At 44.3% G+C, this 19,804-nt stretch overlaps 2 protein-coding genes and 1 long non-coding RNA gene across 6 annotated transcripts in view; 2 read left to right on the top strand and 1 right to left on the bottom strand.

Moving 5' to 3' along the window:
• LRP4 (LDL receptor related protein 4) overlaps positions 1 to 10,902 on the top strand; it is a 51,994-nt gene extending 41,092 nt beyond the window's left edge. Inside the window, exons 34-38 of the mRNA XM_033860612.2 lie at positions 601 to 736; positions 3,270 to 3,337; positions 3,908 to 3,995; positions 5,783 to 5,924; positions 8,431 to 10,902. Of these exons, the coding sequence (XP_033716503.1) occupies positions 601 to 736; positions 3,270 to 3,337; positions 3,908 to 3,995; positions 5,783 to 5,924; positions 8,431 to 8,763 (767 nt within the window). The 3' untranslated portion in view covers positions 8,764 to 10,902. The remainder of the gene's footprint in view (positions 1 to 600; positions 737 to 3,269; positions 3,338 to 3,907; positions 3,996 to 5,782; positions 5,925 to 8,430) is intronic.
• LOC141279388 (uncharacterized) lies at positions 395 to 18,055 on the bottom strand. The gene is made up of 2 exons (XR_012333528.1): positions 17,596 to 18,055; positions 395 to 2,693 (listed from the first exon to the last, which is right to left on the bottom strand). It is a non-coding gene; the product is annotated as an uncharacterized lncRNA (long non-coding RNA).
• Positions 17,796 to 19,804, top strand: part of CKAP5 (cytoskeleton associated protein 5) — a 107,084-nt gene continuing 105,075 nt past the window's right edge. For 2 of the 4 annotated variants that reach the window (XM_073808874.1, XM_073808875.1), the window contains exon 1: positions 17,796 to 17,907. The gene's annotated coding sequence lies outside the window, so the exon portion shown is untranslated. The remainder of the gene's footprint in view (positions 17,908 to 19,804) is intronic. The other 2 variants (XM_073808873.1, XM_019947855.3) reach the window with 2 other exon arrangements.

The following is a 19,804-nucleotide window of genomic DNA, read 5'->3' as shown; positions in this document are numbered from 1 at the left end:
CACTATCCTCTCTTTTGCCCTTTGTGGGCCAGCTAGCCCATCCGGAGCTATTACTATTGGAAACTGGGACTTCCCTGGTGGCGCGGTGGTTAAGAATCTGCCTGCCAACGCAGGGGACACGGGTTCGAGCCCTGGTCCGGGAAGATCCCACATGCCGTGGAGCACCTAAGCCCATGCACCACAACTACTGAGCCTGCGCTCTAGAGCCCGTGAGGCACAACTACTGAGCCCACGTGCCACAACTACTGAAGCCCGCGTGCCTAGAGCCCATGCTCTGCAACAAGAGAAGCCACTGCAATGAGAAGCTCGCGCACCACAATGCAGAGTAGTCCCCACTCGCCACAACTAGAGAAAGCCTGTGAGCAGCAACAAAGACTCAACGCAGCCAAATAAATAAATAAAATAAATAAATTTATTAAAAAATATATATTGGAAACCAAATCCTTTTTATGTACAGTATTAAGAAGGACATCTAACAGGGGTGCCTAGGATCAGGGCAGCTAAAAAATTGCTTTATCAAGTTCTCCACATGCTACTCTTGGACCATATGTAGATATTTGTGGCTCCAGTGATCCACTCCAGTCCTTGTTTTCTCTCCAGTACCTGGCCTGGTGCCCCCAGCTCCCAGGGCTACCAGCGTAAGTGAAAGGAGCCCCGTGCTACCCAACACGCTACCGACGACCTTGCGTTCTTCTACCAGCTGGACCCGCACATCTCTGGAGGAGGTGGAAGGGAGGTAAGTGGGTCAGTATGGAATTGGGGGCTCTTTGATTCAAATCGCCGTGCCCTGCCAGCAGAAGACCGTAGGCCCAGCTTGATGATTCTGGCAGATGGGAGGTAGATCACATCATTAGCCACCTGTCCCTGCTACTTGGAACTGGAGATGATATTTAGACTTGCAGGTTGTTGCAAGTAATTCTTTTTTTTAGCTCTGAAGGCAAGAAGCTTTAAGACGAGCTTTAGAGAGAAATCACTCAGGAGGAGTTTCTGCCCGGCATTCCTCCTTCTTCCTTTCTTTCAGTGACGTTTGCTCTCACAGAACAAGTTTAGCACGTGGTCTTGTCCTACAGTTTACTTAGAAGCCACTAAGTCATAGTGGTCTCTGGGCTGTGGCTTTTTAACTTGGGACATCCCCAGGGATGTGATGGCCTTAGTTTATAATGACCTGTAACACTCAAACGCACATGCATGTATGTGCATGTGTACACACACAGACACACACACACACACACCCCGTTATTAAATAAGCAAGCATAACCATGAACGGCTCTCAAATTAAGTGTAAAACATTATATTTCATTAGACTGAAGGTGCTGTCAATTTAAAATGCATCCTGATTTGAGAGATTAAACTGAAAAAATGACCAACAGCAACTGTGAGATGCCATTAATTGTAAGACACAGTCCTATCTCAGAGATATTAGAATATAGAAAAAATGCACATCTTAAAATTGATGAAATATCATGTTATATTCCATTTAGAGAAAGTCTTATAAATATGTTTTTTATTTACACCTTGCAAAAAAATCATCTGAAAATACAGATAGGAGTAAAAAAGAAATAAGTACTCATGTGTAATTACCTTTAGTGTTTTTTCTGATTTGATATATGTGTATATTGTGAAATGGTTACCACAGTAAGTCCAGTTAACATCCATCACCACACATATATACTTTTTTTTTTCTTATAATGAAAACTTTTAAAATCTACTCTCTTAGCAACTTTCAGACATACAATATTGTTAACTATAGTCACTATGATGTACATTACATCCCCAGGACTTAACTTATCTTATAACTGGAAGTTTGAGCCTTTTGACCATCTTCACTCATTTTGTCCACCCCCAACCTCTGGCAACTGCCAATCTGTATGGTATCAATTTATCTATGAGTTGGTTTTTTTTTCTTTTTCAGATTCCACATATAAGTGATATCATATAGTATTTGTCTTTCTCTGACTTATTTTACTTAGCAGAATGTCCTTTTTCATGGCTGAATAATGTTCCACTGTATACCTATACCACATTTTCTTTATCCATTCATCCACTGATGGACGCTTAGGTGGTTTCCATGTTTTGGCTCTTGTAAATAATTCTACATTGAACATGGGGGTGCAGATATCTTTTTGAGACAGTGATTTCATTTCCTACTCTTACTATACTGATGTCTATCTTCCCAGGCATTCTTCTATTAGAACATTTTTCATTGTAATATTATTTTTAATATCAACAGTAGCTTAAAAGATAATTAACACGTGATTTCAATTCTGAAGGCAGAAACATAGTAATAATTCCAAATAAGACCACTAGACTCAACGTCCCTAAAATGATAAGATTTGTACATGATCAAACTTATTCTATATGCCCCATTTTCTCGTTAGAAGAGTTTATATAGAAAAGCAAACAGATATAAATGTGTACCTTTCTCACTAAATTTTAAGCACAATCATTATTAATCTGATTTTATTCAGGTTTATTTAGAAAACTTTTGAACCCTACTCAGATATTTTCTTCCTATCAGAGTTGCATCTGAAGACTCAGTACATCTTGGTTTCGGATGCTCCTGCAGGTAGCTCTTCTCTAAACTTTTAGGACATGTCTTTACTTGCCAGCTCATAACGTGCCACAAAGGAGTTACCGTCTCAGCATTTCCAGTTAGTTATCCAAGCCCTCTCTCTGGATGTCTTGCATATTCCCTTGTGAAAGAATGAAGGAAAGAAAAACAATATATTTTTTTAAGTCTCTCTAGACCTTGTGATAATCTTGATCCAATCCAAGGTTTGCTTGGCTGGTAGCTTAATAAAGTCTGCTATTGATGTCCTTAGTATTCTTTCAGCTCACTCCCAAACCTGCTTCTCCTTTTTAAAGAATCCTCTTTAAAGAGTACATATTTTAGGGAATTCCCTGGTGGTCTAGTGGTTGGGACTCTACGCTTTCACTGCCGAGGGCCTGGGTTCAATCCCTGGTCAGGGAGCTGGGATCCCACAAGCTGCACGGCCAAAAACAACAACAAAAAAGAGTACACATTTTAAAACACATTTAAACATGATATAGCATCTTGAAGACAGTGGCTCATGCTGATTTCTCTGTATTTTCTTGTCCTGCCCTCTCCTTGCTTCTGCTATCTCCTGTCTGGTATAGTCTCATATCTGAAAGCCCCACTCCCAGGCCTTTAGCCCTGTCCTTCACAGGACTGTCCCCATTTCCTGGCAGAAGGCAAGATCTTTGCTGAATATAAGTAGCCTTCACATTCAGTTTTCTCTGCCCCACAGATGCTCTGAAAAGGATGCCCGGCTGGGCCTCTGCACGTATTCCAATGAGGCCGTACCTGCTGCTTCAGGTAAGCCCTCAGTGCCCAACTGTTTTGAAAAACAAGATGTAAGGAATCTAAGTCTCCATTGATATCTTGCAGAACCTTCATGGGAACTCTTTGGTGTTGATGAACCCTTTTCTTAGACTAAATCCATAAAAAGAATAACCATAATAGCTGCCACTTATGGAGTCCTTTCTGTGTGCTAGGCACTTGTTAAGCCATATTTATGTGCGCATGCGTGTATGTATATGTATTTGTATGTACACACTCACCTTCAATCTCCACCAGCCCTGTGAGCAATTTATTATTTACATTTAACTGATGAGAAAACACAGGCTTAGAAGTTAAGCATCTTGCTTTAAGTCACACAGCTAGTAAGTAGTGGAAGTGGGATTAGAGATGCTGACATAGTGATAGGTTTCTTCTCAGCCCCCTCCCCCCTCCCGCTGTGGCCTCTTCTCTGAGAAGGAGGCCCCTAGCCATCCTCAGATGGTATGGGATGCAACAGCTACAAAAGGAGCCCTCCATCTTCCCACCCCTCACACCAGCTAGAAGATTGTCAGGGGTCCCCACCTAGCGTCCCTCTGCTCTTCCTAGGGGAAGGACTTCATGTCAGCTATGTCATCGGTGGACTCCTCAGCATTCTGCTTATTCTGGTGGTGATCGCGGCTTTGATGCTGTACAGGTAACCTCAGCCCCACTGCAGTGGCTGTATGTTTGCTGTATGTCCCATTAGCACGTTTGGGACCTCCTGAAGTTGACAGCTCACTGATTCCACCTATGACCAGCCTCATTTCAAGGTTGGGTCCCTGGTCAGAGCAGCAGAAGGGAAGGGCAGAAACCTGAATGTGTACCCTTCTTCCCCAGTCACAGCCCAAGCAGTTTCCTCATTTCATGACCACAGCAACGCTTGGTATTTTCCTTATACACTAGGATACTAAGGACACAGAGGGTGTTACCCAAGTTCACACAGCAAGAGGCAAAGCTGGTACTGACTCTAGCATCTTTGCTTTTACCACCACTCTACACTACCTCAAACCACTGAAGCTGGAAATGATCTTCTCTTCACACAAACACAACTCTTTACTACAATGTGGGGTGATAGATACATCATTGCTCGGTAGGGATCATCCTGGGAAGGTGGAATGTGTAGTATTCAATTTAGAATCTTCCTTTTATGACCCTCTCTGTATATATTTTCTCCTAAATGCTTTATATGCAGCTTGCAGCAAAAAGGTCAGGATTTTGCTGCTACTGCAGCAGCTTCTACTAACAACAACAACAATAATAGTAACACCTACCACTTAATGAATATGTATCAATGTCACAACCCTTGTAATACAGGTATTATTATTCCTCACTTTACAGATGGGGATCTAAGGTTCAGAAAGTTTAGATTATGTCCACCAATACCCCAGTCAGTAAGTAACAGAAGTGGCATTGAAACGTAGGTCTGTTTTGACTCTAAAGCTCAGTGTATTTGTTATCTATTGCTGTATAACAAATTACCCTGAAACTTAGCAACTTAAAATGACAACCACTGATTATCTCACAGTTTCTGTGGATCAGAAATCTAGATGCAGGGACTTCCCTGGTGGCGCAGTGGTTAAGAATCCACCTGCCAATGCAGGGAACACAGGTTCAAGCCCTGGTCCGGGAAGGTGCCACATGCCGCGGAGCAACTAAGCCCGTGTGCCACAACTACTGAGCCTGCGAGCCACAACTACTGAAGCCCACGCGCCACAACTACTGAAGCCCGCGCGCCTAGAGCCCGTGCTCCACAACAAGAGAAGCCACCGCCAATAAGAAGCCCATGCACCACAATGAAGAGTAGCCCCCACTCACCACAACTAGAGAAAGCCCACATACAGCAACGAAGACCCAATGCAGCCAAAAATAATAAACAAATAAAATTAAAAAAAAAAAAAAGAAATCTAGATGCAGATTAGCTGGGTGCCTCTGCCTCAAGGTGTCTTACAAGGCAGCAGTCCAGGTATCAGCCAGAGTTGTGGTCTTATCTCGAGGCTTGACTGGGGAAGGATTCCCTTCCAAGCACAGGATTCAGTTCCTCGCAGGCTGTTGGCTAGAGGCCTCCCTCAGCAGTTTGTTGCCTTGTGGGCCTTTCCATAGGACAGCTTTCAACATGGCAGCTTGCTTCCCCCAGAGCAAGAGTAAGAGAGAGCGGAGGGAGGGAGGGAGAGAGGGCAAACTAAGATAGAAACCAGTTTCCTTGTTAGGAGTTTCCTTGTAACCTAATCTAGTATCCCTCACTTTTGCATGTTCTGTTCATTAGAAGCGAGCCACCAGATCCAGCCCACACTCACGGGTCAGGAATTCAGAAGGTGTGAGTACCAGGAGGCAGGGACCACTGGGCCCTCTTAGAGGCTGCCTGCCACAACTTGGGTTACAGCTTCCCCAGATATTATCCCCATACAGATCTGAACTAATTTCTCATCACTTTTTCTCCTAAAGACACAAAAAATCCAAGTTAACTGATCCTGCAATGGGGAACCTGACCTACAGCAACCCTTCCTACCGAACTTCCACTCAGGAAGTGAAAATTGAAGCAATCCCCAAACCAGCCATGTACAATCAACTGTGCTATAAGAAAGAGGTAAAAATTAAAATTTATGTCCAAGAGTTTGTTTTTGGAGGGCGGGGGTGGATTATACTCCAGTTGCCTGAGTAGATCAGTAAGGGATGCTGGGTAGTCCATCTGCCATTTTGGAAGTTATAGTGAACAGAAGAATGGGATGTGATTCGGGTTTCTGGAGAGGTCTATAACTTCTGAGGGACCAGCTTGAGGGGCCCTAGTGAGAGTAAGGTTAGAAAGCAGATCCCAGAAGGTTTAGGTCTGAAAGCATGTGAGTGTGCACCTCCCTGCCAGGAGATATTTTCCCAGGCTCAGGGGTTCCTTCCCTCCTGGAGCTGTCATTCCCCAGCAGTGAGGCTGTGCCCCTCTGAAATAACCCCAAACTCCTAGGAAACACCAAAAAACCCAAGAGCTCCTGGACTCTCCCTTTCTAACCTCTGATCCAAGCTTTTGGCACCTGTGGTTGGGAATGGCTGGAGTTCTGCTATTCTTCCTCTTATCACATAATCTAGAGGGATTTCTCTAGAATCCTGGAAGTTTATATGCTTTTGTTCTTTTAACTCCTTTGTTGCTGCAGTGAAAATGTATTTGCTAAATGTTTAGGCATGAAGAATAGTCCCGTTTTGACTAGGGAATATAGCCTGGGACTTAGATTTTCCTAGTCTGATATGACCCTTGTTTTTTTCTAAAATCCTGTAACCCTTCATTAGAAATTATCCCTTATGAGACCTAACCCATCTACTCTCTTGGCCTGTCTAGCACAGTCAAAGCCAGCCCTCACACCTATAGGGCATAATGAATACACTTCATACAAGAATCATGTGATTTCAGGATCCATGAATTTCCCTATTAAAACAAAGCGTCCACTACAAGCCAACACAGAAGCTGCAGGGATAGCTTGCAGATTTAGGGATGGTAGACCCCTTCTCTGTGAATATCTTTGAGAGAAAGACTCTTGAAGCTTCTTGGGTTCCTGGAGTGTCTGATGCCCCAGAAAAGAACCCCAATGAGGGCCCAAGGTTAGAAATTAAAATCATGTGACTCTTTCTCCTGTTGTATGCTTTTTCCTCAGCAGCTCTTTCACCCCTCTGATAGTCTTTCACCCTTTCTCTTCTGATTTCCTCTTGATTTCAGGTACCTGTTGCTGTGTGTTTGTAGAGGGCGTGGTATCACCCAAATTGCTAGTGCCACGTCACCCACATCTCCCTGACTTACCCCACGTGTCTCTCTGATGAAGACACTGAGTGGTCTGCATCTTGTCTGACACTAATTCAGCTTGGAGGGTGTGCTGGCTGACTGGGCATGTGTGTGCGTGCCTTGATCAAGGGAGCTGTCCCTCCCAGAGGGCAGGGACCATATTTTATATTGTTTAACCATCAAAGTATCCTGCTTATTGAAGGGAAGGGGCTCAATAAATATCTGTGGAACTGAACTGTTATTGAAGTAGAGCAGCAGTCGCAGGGCTCTTGGCAGGAACACCATCCCAGGGACAGAGCCCAAGCCATGGCCCATTTTCTCTTGGCAGTGGCGGCATGTTGGTTGGTATCCCCCAGAAACCAGGAGTACGGCTACCCCTTGAGGAATCCATAAAGGGAGAAGCCTGAGTGGAACTTAAGGCTGTCCTTGGAACGATCGCAGGTTGCTTGGAAATGGCCCTGAGGCTCCTGGGAGTAGAGCCAGAATAACCTCCCACAAAAGCTTATAGGTTACAGTACCCCCAGTGGATTGACAGAACTCAAGTAAGAGGGTTTTCTAGAGCCCTCCTGTCTTACCTTCTAAAACTTTTCTTCTTAAGAAAGTTAGAAAGAAGAGAATTAAGAATAAAATAGCACATGAAACTGTATTCAGTATCTTATAATAAGCTATAATGGAAAAGAATCTGACCATATATGTGTGTATATATATATATATATATATATAACTGAATCACTTTGCTGTACACCAGAAACTAACATTGTAAATCAACTATACTTCAAAAAAAAAAGGAATGGCACCAAAGTAGTTTAAAATCTTGAATAAATGCACATTTAGTTGCTTTTGTCAATTGCTTCTGATCATGTATATTAGCATGCTGTCCCATTAATAAACCCCATTAGCAATGTAATAATAGCTAACATAATCTAGTGCATGTTATGCGTCAGGCACCTACTAATTGCATTGCGTGGATTGCCTCATTTAACTCTCACAGCCATTGGTTATGAGGTACGGACACTGTTACTCTAAAGAGGTGAGCCTGAGTTTGGGAGATGTTCAGTAATTTGCCCGAGGTGATGTAGCCAGTGAGTGGCTCACGGAAGTCACGGTTCTCCCTCCTCCCTGTATGATAATGGTAATAATCATCACAGCTGCTCCTTTCCTTTTAGGCTCAGCCTCATACATTTGCTCTGATTAAATTTCCCCATTTGTTTGTGGGATTTTTGCGCTCTTCATGCCCACTCTTAGCCCATCCACTTCCTTTCTAAGTTCGTCATGAGATCCTTTACAGAGAGCCAACCAACTGACCGTGTCTCTCCACTCCCCACCCTAGGGTGGACCTGACCATAACTACACCAAGGAGAAGGTCAAGATTGTAGAGGGGATCTGCCTCCTGTCTGGGGACGATGCTGAGTGGGATGACCTCAAGCAACTGCGCAGCTCCCGAGGGGGCCTCCTTCGGGATCATGTATGCATGAAGACAGACACCGTGTCCATCCAGGCCAGCTCTGGCTCCCTGGATGACATGGAGACGGAGCAGCTGTTGCAGGAAGAGCAGTCTGAGTGCAGCAGCGTCCATACCGCAGCCACTCCTGAAAGACGGGGCTCCCTGCCAGACACAGGCTGGAGACACGAACGCAAGCTCTCCTCAGAGAGCCAAGTCTAAACGCCCATGTTCCCTTCCCTTCCTACCTGCTCCTTCTCCTTGGTGGGCTTCAGTCCCTGAGCTCGCTTATACAGCAGGCCCCTTTCCTGTGTGCTCGTCCTGCGCCGCCTCCTCCCGCCTCGTAACTGCTCCCAAGCCCTCCACTGGAGCTGTTTCCACCTGGGTTCGTAACTACCTGTGCACAAGAAATGATGGGGCATCCTGAGAATTTAGACCTGGATTTTACCACGAACCTCACCTCATGCACGCCATCCTGAGCCCCCTTGAAACCAGGCTCAGTAATGATTCCTCGTCAGTACAGAGCTCCACCTCCCCTTCCCCTGGCACCCTCAGTGCCTGCCCCCCAAGAGCTGATGATCCAGGACTGCACTCGCTCCATCAGAGCTGGCCTGACCGCATCTCTGAGGGAACTTGCTGACCGGGGGGCTGGGGCGGGGGGGTGGGGGGTCATGGGTAAAGAGAGAGATGAAGGATAGAGGCTGAGAGAAGGAGGAGTCAGCCCAGCTGGCATGGGCATCTGGAAAACCTCCAGCCTCGAGTGCATTGGCAACATGAAAAAGCTTTTAAGGGTGATTGGGCCTGGGTGTCCTCTCCACTGCCGGCCATGGCTATTATTCTTGCCCTGACAGTTGTTGTTTCTTCAGCTGCAGATACTGATGAGGTCTGGGTATGGCTCAAGCTGTTCTTCCTCCTGCTAGAATGTCTGGAGCCTTTTCTACCTTCAGATGACTGGGGGGTCTCTATCACACGGCCGCTGGCTAATAGGAATTCCCTCCTGCTGCCTCTAGCTTGTGAGCCGGTGTCTTGAATGCGTGTGGGACCCTCAGGGGTGGGTCTCTGCAGCGTCTGAGAAGCACTGCTTAGACCAGTCTTAGCACATCCCCTGAACTATAATGTTCTGCCACTTTCTCCTTCCTCATTCTCTGGGATTCTGAGCACAGAGATCCTGAAGCAACTCTCCAAAGCAGGGCCAGAAGTTTTCATACATGGTCAGGAAGAGTGATTGGTTTAGAGACTTGAGGCACCCAGGGCTTAAAGGGAAGTATCCATGAAGCTGAGCCTCCTGTGTTCTCTCTCAGGTGCTCAGGGATCTAAGTGAGTAGACAGAGCCTGCGGCTGTGGGTGGTGAAGTTCCCATTCCGACTCTTCCCAGCTAAGTGACTCCCTTTTCATGCTGAGGTGCCATCACTTGGTTCATGCTTATTCACACAAAAGGCATGTGTGTCACACTAGTGTCAGGGGAGTTGAGACTTTTTACTGTCCTAAAACTTCTACCTAGCTCTTCTTTTTTGGGGAGGAGGGGAGGTGCCTAATTTGCTTTTTCTGACCTAGCCTTGTAGGCACGTATGGTGAAAAGGCCTAAATAAAGATGCAGAGTGGGGGGCAAGGAGTAGGAAGGTAGAGAGAACCACTGAGGAAGCCCTTTCAGCCCAGGGCAGATCCAGACCTCTTTCACCCAGGGATCAAAAGCAACAACAGGAACTGAGAATGGAGTGGGGGTGCTTCAAGGGGAATTTTCCAGATTTGAAACACGTCCAGGGGTTCTTGGTATTGAGAAATCAGCTGCCAAACGTGAGTGAAAAGGGAAGATCAGAGCAAACCTTTTCTGGTCAGTTCTAAGACCGCTAGAGACAGGTGCCAGGCTCTCAGCCCTGCTCGCAGTAGCCAGCCCCAGGTCTAGACCCTCATAGGACAGCCAGGCCAGGCCAAGCAGGCTTTTCCAGTACACAGAGTGGGAAAGGAAAGGTCCTCCTCCTGGGAGGAAAGGGGGACATTTCACACTTGATGGGGCAGTAAAAGAAGGAGCCCTTTGGGTCCTCAGACTCACGGTTGGGCATGGGGAGAAAGTAGCAAAGTGGCATTTTCTTGAACGGAAAGGGGGAAGGATCTTATTGCACTTGGGCTGTTCAGAATGTAGAAAGGACATATTTGAAGAAATATCTATTTGAGCACTGATTTACTATGTAAAAAGCAAAATCTCTCTGTCCTAAACTAATGGAAGTGACTCTCCCACGCTCATGTGTAATGGTTTTAACGTTACTCACTGGAGAGATTGGACTTTCTGGAGTTATTTAACCACTATGTTCAGTATTTTAGGACTTTATGATAATTTAATATAAATTTAGCTTTTCTTAATCACCTTGCCTGGCTTGGAGTCATGACTAATTAACTGCACCTGCTCTGTCTGGCAGAAACATGCTGTGGAAGACCTGCTTGCAAACATCACCTCTAAGTCCCTTGGGGATGTGAGGACACTGAAGAGCAATAAAGGGTGGGAGGTTCCTGGCTGGAGGTTCAGCTCATCTTGAAAAGACAGGTTAAGACCAGAGTTCATTGGCTTCTGAAATCCTTATTTCCTCTAGAGGAGGGTGGCTGATAGGTTTCATCTTGAGTGCCAACTCTGGTTGGTCATGGCTGCCTGAGGTTCTGTCCAAACCCAATGGGAAAAGTGTCATGATGGTTAGTGGCGTCTCCTTTGGGCACCAAAAGGAAGTGTCATGGCATGTATACCATGTATCTTCTATTTCTGTTCTAGGTCTACGAGGACTTCAGTGTCACAGAACTTGACTTTGCCTTTCAGTGATGGTCACTGGCAAGACTGTCTGATGTCTTGAAATAAAAGTACTGGGATGGGGACAAGAAGGGCTAATTCCAGTCCTAGATCTGCCTCTAGCTCTGTTTGATCTTAGTCATGTTTCACAGTTACTCTGAGAATGGGTCAATCAACACTAAGATTCCTTTTATTTTTAAAAAGCTGTCTACTCATAGCTCATCCACTACATCTCAAGCCTAGAACAAGGCATTGGGGATCTCTTTTCAGGTATCTGGACAAATAATACCTCTCAGTGAAGATTGGGAATCATGCAAGTCTTAATGCCAGTTATAGAATTTGATGTCAAGGGTCAATAGTTGATTTTCTAAGCCATAAACCATTTATAGAACATTGCTCCCATTCATTCATTCATTCATTCATTCATCTGCTAGGGGCTGGACACTACCCAAGCATGACCAAGAAAGATTATCACAGAGCTTAGAGTCTACCAACAACCCCCCCCCCCCAAAAAAGAAAAAAAGCAAGAAGGATGGAATCCTTTTGAATGTAAGTGACAAGAGATCTGAGTATAAACTGCAGTGTATAATTCTTCCAACTTTGGTGAGGGATAGATGTGCTAGAACAAAAATAAGTGGAATAGCTCAAGGACAACCATCCACCATTCTTTTTTGGGGAAAAAAACCCAAAAAAACACAACAGAGAGAAAAAGAGGACATTTGAAGCAATGAAATCTAGCCTAATGCACAAGCCTGTATACCTGTAGGAAGTACCCCTTTCCAGAGCCTCAGAATAAGTGCCCTTTTCCATAGCCTCAAGCTATGAACAGTGACCACTAGAGCTGGGAACTCAGGAAGAACTTTTCAAATGGGAAGAAAAAATGAATGCACTGAACACACACCATTTGCTTGCAAAACTGCAAGTGTTTCTGGAAGAACAAAATTTGTTGAGTGTGTTTTGCTAAACTGTGACCATCCTGCTACTTCAGAAGGGGATGGGAGAGGACCTGATGGCCCAGGTCTTGATGAGAATTTGACCACTAGCAAATGAGAATTTTGTAACAGCGTCAAGGACTAGCACCCTGTTTTCAGGTTATGCTGGCTCTTAGTTTCCTAATCAGTAAAATGGAAAGGCTGAACCAGATGATTGCTAAGGTCATTTCTGGCCTGAGACTTCTATTTATGTTCCTTCCAGGAAATCTTGGGGCTGAAACAAGAGTTGAGAATTCCCTGTCTGGTTTTTTGGATATAAAACCTAAAAATGATAAGTAGGGAGATTCTGAGTCAAATTCTAACAAACGGGGCATATTTTTGCAAACTAATTATGTTCAAAATATAGTCACTGCCTTTCTTTCTATATTATTTGAACTGTGCAACCTAAAATGAAAAGATCTCTGTAGCCTGTAAAGAGGTCTCCATGGCATGAACTGAAGCTTTCACCAAACCTAGGCCTGAAGAAAACAAAGTCAGTGCTGCATAGGAAGCTGGAAAAAGCATCTACAAGAGCTAAGGGTGCATGATGTTCTAAGTGTAATGCACTGACACTCAAGGGCATCTTTAGTCATTTCTACTAATGGACATGAAAAAAGAAATGTGGTTGAGCCTTTTTTGTGGCTAAGAAACAGTCTATGTCTTTTCTTCGTATTTGAAGATGACTCAACTGATCCGGTTAATAGGATGTGTGTTTGGGGAATGATTCAGGCAGCCTTTGTTTTGAAACATTCCCTCACTTGCCCATTATTTTCTCTCCAGATCATTCTTCCATTAACCAGCTGACAGAGGCTAAGCAGAGCTCAGCACAGGGAACAGAGTTTTATTTCCAGTCAAGGCTCCACCTCACAACTTTGGATTCCTTCAGGAGGTGCCTTTAAAACAGATCCAGACAGCCTAATAAAGGGTCTGAGTTTAAATCCAAGGCTGAGGTTAGCCCCAGGCTATACAATTTGCTTATTTCATTTTACAAGACACAAAGAGCCAAGAACTCTCACTTATCCTGCCCTTCTCAGTGGTTTTTCCTCCAGCCCCTAAAAGCCTGTTGACAGCTTGCTAAGGAGGTTCCTATCTTTCCCTCCTGCCTACTTCCTTTTTGGTGGAGCTGATCCTTCTGTGGTCGAAGTTCTTGGGCAGCCTACATTTTGGGGCCTATGGCAAAAATGGGCTATGAGAAAAGAGAAAAAAAAGCTATCCATTCCTTCAATCAACTGGCACCTTTAAATGCAACCAAGTGCAAGATGGGATAGGCTTTGCAGTCTTGGAGGCCAGTCAAGGCACTGAACCCATAGACACTTGACGTCTGTGTTAATGTCACCACTGCTGTCTCCAGGGAATAATGCAGGGGGTACCTGGACTGAAAGTTGAAGTTAATCATTGAAGCTGCTCCTTTTAGGCTGGAAGTATGGATCCATGTCCCATGCTAGGGATGTTTCCACCAAAATGTAGCTTGTGATTATGATGGAATGAGCACTGTCCCAACACTAGTAGACTTCTCAGAAAGGCTCAGCACAGTTACTCAGCAGCCACAACGTTTGGCATTTGTTTCCTACTTGCAGTTGCAATAACATAGTGTTCACTTAGATATCTAATGCCCACAAGGGTTTCACTGTCCTATTATTAACCTCCATATGTGGAACTGAGAGACCCCAGGAATAAAGTAGGTACACATAACTCTAATACATACATAGATAAATGCCATTTGACGATAATCCTAGACTGGCCAAACATGTATTGAGCATCTACTATGGGCAAGGTACTGTATTAGGTTTCTACAAGGCTCTACAGAATCTGCCATTCCCTTCTCTCCATTATCAGACCTCAGCTCCTACTACCTTCCTGCTGCCAACTACTCTGCTCCAGCTATACTGGCCACCCTGTTTCTCAAACCTGCCAGATATGCTCCCAACTTAGGGTCTTTGCATAGCTGTTCCCTATGGCTGGCACTTTCTTCCTCTAGATATACTCACAGTGAACTGCTTTGCCTTACTCAAGTTTTTGCTCAAATGTGATCTCAGTGAAACTCTGACCACCCTTTATAAAATTACAGTCCTTCCAGCTCCACTTCCCAATCCCTTTTACCTTGTTTTATTCTTTTCTATTTTCCCATTGCACATATTGTCTAATAATATACCATATGATTTTTTGTTTGTTTCCTCACTATAATGTGAGCACCACGAGGAGAAGGATTTTTTGAGAGGAGGGGGTCTATTTTGTTCACTGATAATCCCAAATGCCTAGAACAGTCCCTGCACATACTAGATGCTCAATAAATTTTTGTTGACTGAATGAATACATTAATGGAATCAGACATCTAATGCCCACCTTCTAGTGGGGCTGAACTTAAACCATATAAGACAAAAAGGGATTTTGCCATCTTGTTCTAAAACTCTCCAGGGTCTAGACTCTGCACGTTACTTAATGATCAGAGTCCAGGTTACCATCACTCTCTACTTAAATGTAATCTTCAGTTTATTTCTGGTAATATTTATTTTTTTATTTTTATTTTTATTTTTTTTTTGCGGTACACGGGCCTCTCACCGCCGCGGCCCCTCCCGCCGCCAAGCACAGGCTCCGGACGCGCAGGCCCAGCGGCCCCGCGGCACGTGGTACCCTCCCGGACCGGGGCACGAACCCGTGTCCCCCGCATCAGCAGGCGGACTCCCAACCACTGCGCCACCAGGGAAGCCCTCCGGTAATATTTAAATAAAGTAAACATGCCAATGATCAATGACTGAAGAAGACTATTTCTATATATTTCTAGCCTGTTTCTCAAAAGTTATTGTGGACTTCCCTGGTGGTGCAGTAGTTAAGAATCCATCTGCCAATACAGGGGACACAGGTTCAAGCCCTGGTCTGGGAAGATCCCACATGCCGCGGAGCAACTAAGCCTGTGCACCACGACTACTGAGCCTGCACTCTAGAGCCTGCGAGCCACAACTACCGAGCCCGCGTGCCTCAGATACTGAAGCCCGCACGCCTGGAGCCTGTGCTCTGCAACAAGAGAAGCCACCGCAATGAGAAGCCCGCGCACTGCAACGAAGAGTAGCCCCCACTCACCACAACTAGAGAAAGCCCACGCGCAGCAACGAAGACCCAACACAGCCAAAAATAAATAAACTAAATTAATTTTAAAAAAAGGTTATCGTGAGCTTTTTGCTTCAATTGGCTCCTCTCTCCTACCTCCACCTGTGAATCTGTCCTCATCTCTTATCTTTTCACTCTCTCCACTCTGTGGTCTCATCCACAATTTCATCTTTTCACTTTATGAAGGTGATTTCCAAATTTATATCACTTGAGTCCTAACCTCTTTTCACAGCTCTCACTCTGTATTTCCTGGGCCTACTTACATGATTCCATTTGCATGTCTCATTGGTATGTAAAAGTAAACAGGTCTGAAACCAAATACCTTGTCCTCCCTTTGAGACTGGCTTCTCCTGACTTTCTACTTCCATTTGGTCAATCAATGCCTCCCAGTCCCTAGGCTCAAATCCTGGCACACTCTGACTCATCTCCCTAAATGGGCCCCACCCTCACCTTTATACCTAAGCTAGTCTGTTGCCAAATCCTTCCCTCTTTCTTGAATCTGTTCTCATCATTTCCACCGCTCATATCACACTCCTAACTTTGCTCTCAACTCTAACCCATTTTAGAATTAGACAATCAAGCTAGTTTTCCTAAAGTGCAATCCTGATTTTGTCACTCCCTTGCTCAGAAACCTTCAATAGCTCCCCACTGCCTACTTTAATAAAGTACAAATTCCTTACCCTAGTATTCAAGACCCTCCAAAAACGGTTCCTAACTTTCTCTGTTAATCTGTGTCCCACTACTTCCTAACATGAACCCTGTTCTAAAATCAACCCACATGTTCAACTCCCAACATACTATGTACTTTCTTGTCTCTGTGCCTTTGCCTGTACTTTTCCAAATACTAGACATTGTCCCTGCTCCTTCTATTAAAAAAAATTTGTTTTAATATGTCAGTGGTAAAAAATTCATTTCCCTCCCTGGCAAGTTCCATCCCTATTAAGTTTTTTGAAATTCCAGTAATGTTCTAACCATTTTCAGGCAGGCACACAAATATACATACATTTATAACCATATATAATAAAATCATTCCATATATGTATGCTTTTCTGCAATTTGCCTTCTTTTCAGTGAAAGTTGGTGCCTTTTTCTAACCAGCATGTATAGATTAACCACATTCTTTTTAACAGTTGCACAGTGTTCTATTGAATGGATTATACCATAATTTATATAATAAGTTCCCTATAGATGAACATATAAATTTCAGGGTTTGTTGTTGTTGTTGTTTGTTTGTTTCCTAAATCAGTGCTGCAGTGAATGTCTTTGTACATTTTTCTTTCCATACATGCATAGGTCTGTATGACAAATTCCCATCAGTAGCATTACTTGGCCAGAGATTATGTACATTTTACATTTTAATAACTGCTAAATTGGCCTCCTAAAAGTTTGTATCAATTATACTTTTACCAAGAAGTGAGTTTGGGTGTGTATTTCTCTAACTCTTGGCTAACCAAAAGTTGTTAAACTGTTTCATCTTTGCCAGTTTGATGGATTAAAAAAAATTTGTTTTATTACTTTCACCCATCCCCTCTCCATTTCTTAGTCTCTTGGCTACATATGATTTAAATCCCAGATTAAAAAGCCATCCCCCTAAAAAAAAAAAAAATCCCCTTCCCAGATCCTCCTCCATCTAATTTCTCCCTTCAGTTAAACATCTACAGCTTTTCTTTTATATTGTTCTCATATTGCTTTGAATTTTAGTGACTAGTCTATATGTTTTATTCTTCTGACCACTGTAGTTTGCAGATTCCTTGGAAATTAGGACCAATGTTTCATAGAAACATTGGATGTAGAGCTAAACAAGAATTTTCGGACCAAATTAACCAAGCCCCTCATTTTTATAAACAACAAGATTTATCAAGCCTTTGAAGAATGCATTACTGTTCAAAGCCCATTCCTAGAAATTCAATTAGTTATATTAAATCCTCACACTAAGTTTATAAGGGAAACCTCATTATCCCGTCTTACAGATGAGGAAACTAAGCTCCAGATTATTTACTAAGAAGAGTGCTTTACTCAGAGCAGGTCTAAGACCAGAATCCAGCGTCCCGGCTCCATTCACCCTCCTTCCACTATAATCCAGCAGCCTCTCTGGTTTTCCTCACGCACTTAGCTGCGCAATCAATATTTGGTGAATGAAATGACTCATAAAAAATTGCCAAGTGTTGACAGTAGTTTAAATATCTGTAATTAAATAAAGCAAACCTGCTGACAGCCGGAGATGCCCAACTCTCCACAGACCTTTCGCGCTTCTTTTCGGGGTTTTCTGCATCTTTCGCTCCGGCGACCCTCTCCCCACCGGACCAAGCAGCGCCGGGTTCCAAGGGAAACACGGCTGCGCGTGGCCCCTTTAAGGCTGAGGGCGGCGCGTGCCCATAGTTCTTTCAAATGGACCAATAAGAAGGGCGATGGGCGGTCCGCCGAGGACCAATAAACAACGAGGACACTGCGGGGTGTGCGGCGGCCCAAGCGGTTTCAAACGGCTTAGAGCAGACCCTCGGTTCTGACCCAGCGGAGGTGAGTGGCCCACCCGCCTAGGCCCTTGAGTTCACGAGTCGCACGCGCGTAGCGGCCCTGAACCCCGGGCGGGGAGCCTCCGCGGACGCGCGCCTCCCTCGCCCCACGAACCCGGCGGGTCTGAGGCGGCGAAGCGGGGCGGAGGCCGTGGGACTCGCGGCTGGGAGGGCGAGGGGCGTGGGCGCTTGTGTGAGGCGGAGGCCGGGGCTGGGATCTGGGTGACCAGAGCGTGCCGCGACGGGGTTCGGGCGGTAGCGTCCTGGGGACGCGTGCGGCGCAGGGCCGTGCCTGGCGGCTCAGGGTGTTTGGGTACTGGGGCGGGGGCCTGCGAGCCGGCCCGGCTACGGCGCCCCTCGCGTAATTGTCAAATGAATGAATGAGTAAGAGCCTCCGAGGGCTGTGGTGGTCGTGAAGGGCCTGGTCGCCTCAGAGCGTGACAAGGACAGTGGTACCGGGGCCTGCCCGCGCACCTGGCTCCCCACCGGCTTGCTGCGATTTAAACGATTCGGATCATACCGCTCCGCCCTTCCGCCTGGTTTTCTCTCTCAGAAGGTGTCAGTAGAGTTAAGGTATCTTTCCAGCTCTGAAGATTTGGGGGACCAATACAATAGCCAGCAGTGTAGGTGAAGCAGGCCTTGCTACTTTAGGGTGAGGGCTTGGTAAACTAGATTCTTGCTTTTTAGCTCTTACCACTCCGGCGGTTGAGATAGCTACCCTGCAATGGTGGTAATTGTCGGGCTGGATTTAAATGCATGCGTTTTGTTTCTGGGAGAGAAAACGGTGAAAGTCGTGTTGCCAGAGTGGCTGCTGTGTGTTAGAAAATATATTCGTGTTGATGAATCTTAACAATGAGTTTTTCATTCAGCATCAATAGAGGATGAAGAGGTTTTTGCAGAACTTGCCCCAAATTTATGCATGGCTCCAGTTTAATTCTTAGGGGAATCAAGGCTTCAAATCGTGGCCCAGAAATGCTCCCTGTCTTATTTTATGCATAATTATAGTAATTGAAAACTCATTTTGAGAGAGGTGAACTCCTCCTATCTCCATTTTTATCACCCTGAAAAGTCCTTCTTTGACCTAAAGAGCTGATAAATTAAGCTAACAATCTTTTGAAACTTTTAAGAAATCATAAAAGATTTGGACTTAAGTGACTGGATAAAATGTAATGTTGTTTTTATAAAATGATATAGAGAAAGGTGAAATCAATATATTTTGCCAGCATAAATTAAACCTAGTTGGTAAACTCATGAGAAAAAAATTTTACACAAGTTTTTAAAGTTTGTTCACTCAGGCAATGGCAAGCAAAGATACTCCTTAACAATATACTATATAACGTGTTACTTTAAAAATTTTAACAGACAGCTTAATTTTAGCAGCAGAGTTTTAACTGCAATAAATTTGAGTACCTTAGTATTTTGAACACTGTCCTAGGTTTTGGGGAGGCAATTAAAAATAATAAACATTTAACAGTGTCTTAGGTTATTGTTAAAAATCTTGATGAGGAACGAAAACTTTTCTTCATATTGGAGCAAAGCCATACTCTTTTATGCTCCTTTGACTTAATAGAGTCTCATTCATTCATTCAACAAATATTGAGATTGATGCCTACCGTGTGTTAAACATTGTTCTAGATTCTGGGAATACACTAGTGAACCAGAAAAAGACAAAGCCCCTGACCTAAGGGAGTTTGACAGTTTTATCTCTCAAACAATTTGCTGTAGCAAATTGTAGTTTCTATATAATCCCTCTGGCTAGCTCTAGTCCTTGAATAAAATAAATGCTCAAATACTTTTACCAGCATTAGTTAACATTTATTGAATATTCACTAGGTGCCACGTTTTATCTTTTTTTATTCTCACAACTTTTTACAGATGAGGAAACTGAGTCTTAGAAAGGT

Source organism: Tursiops truncatus, chromosome 8, assembly GCF_011762595.2.
Source record: "Tursiops truncatus isolate mTurTru1 chromosome 8, mTurTru1.mat.Y, whole genome shotgun sequence".
Lineage (NCBI taxonomy): Eukaryota > Metazoa > Chordata > Mammalia > Artiodactyla > Delphinidae > Tursiops > Tursiops truncatus.
The sequence above is the reverse complement of the archived record's forward strand: the minus strand, read 5'-3'. Positions and strand labels throughout refer to the sequence as shown.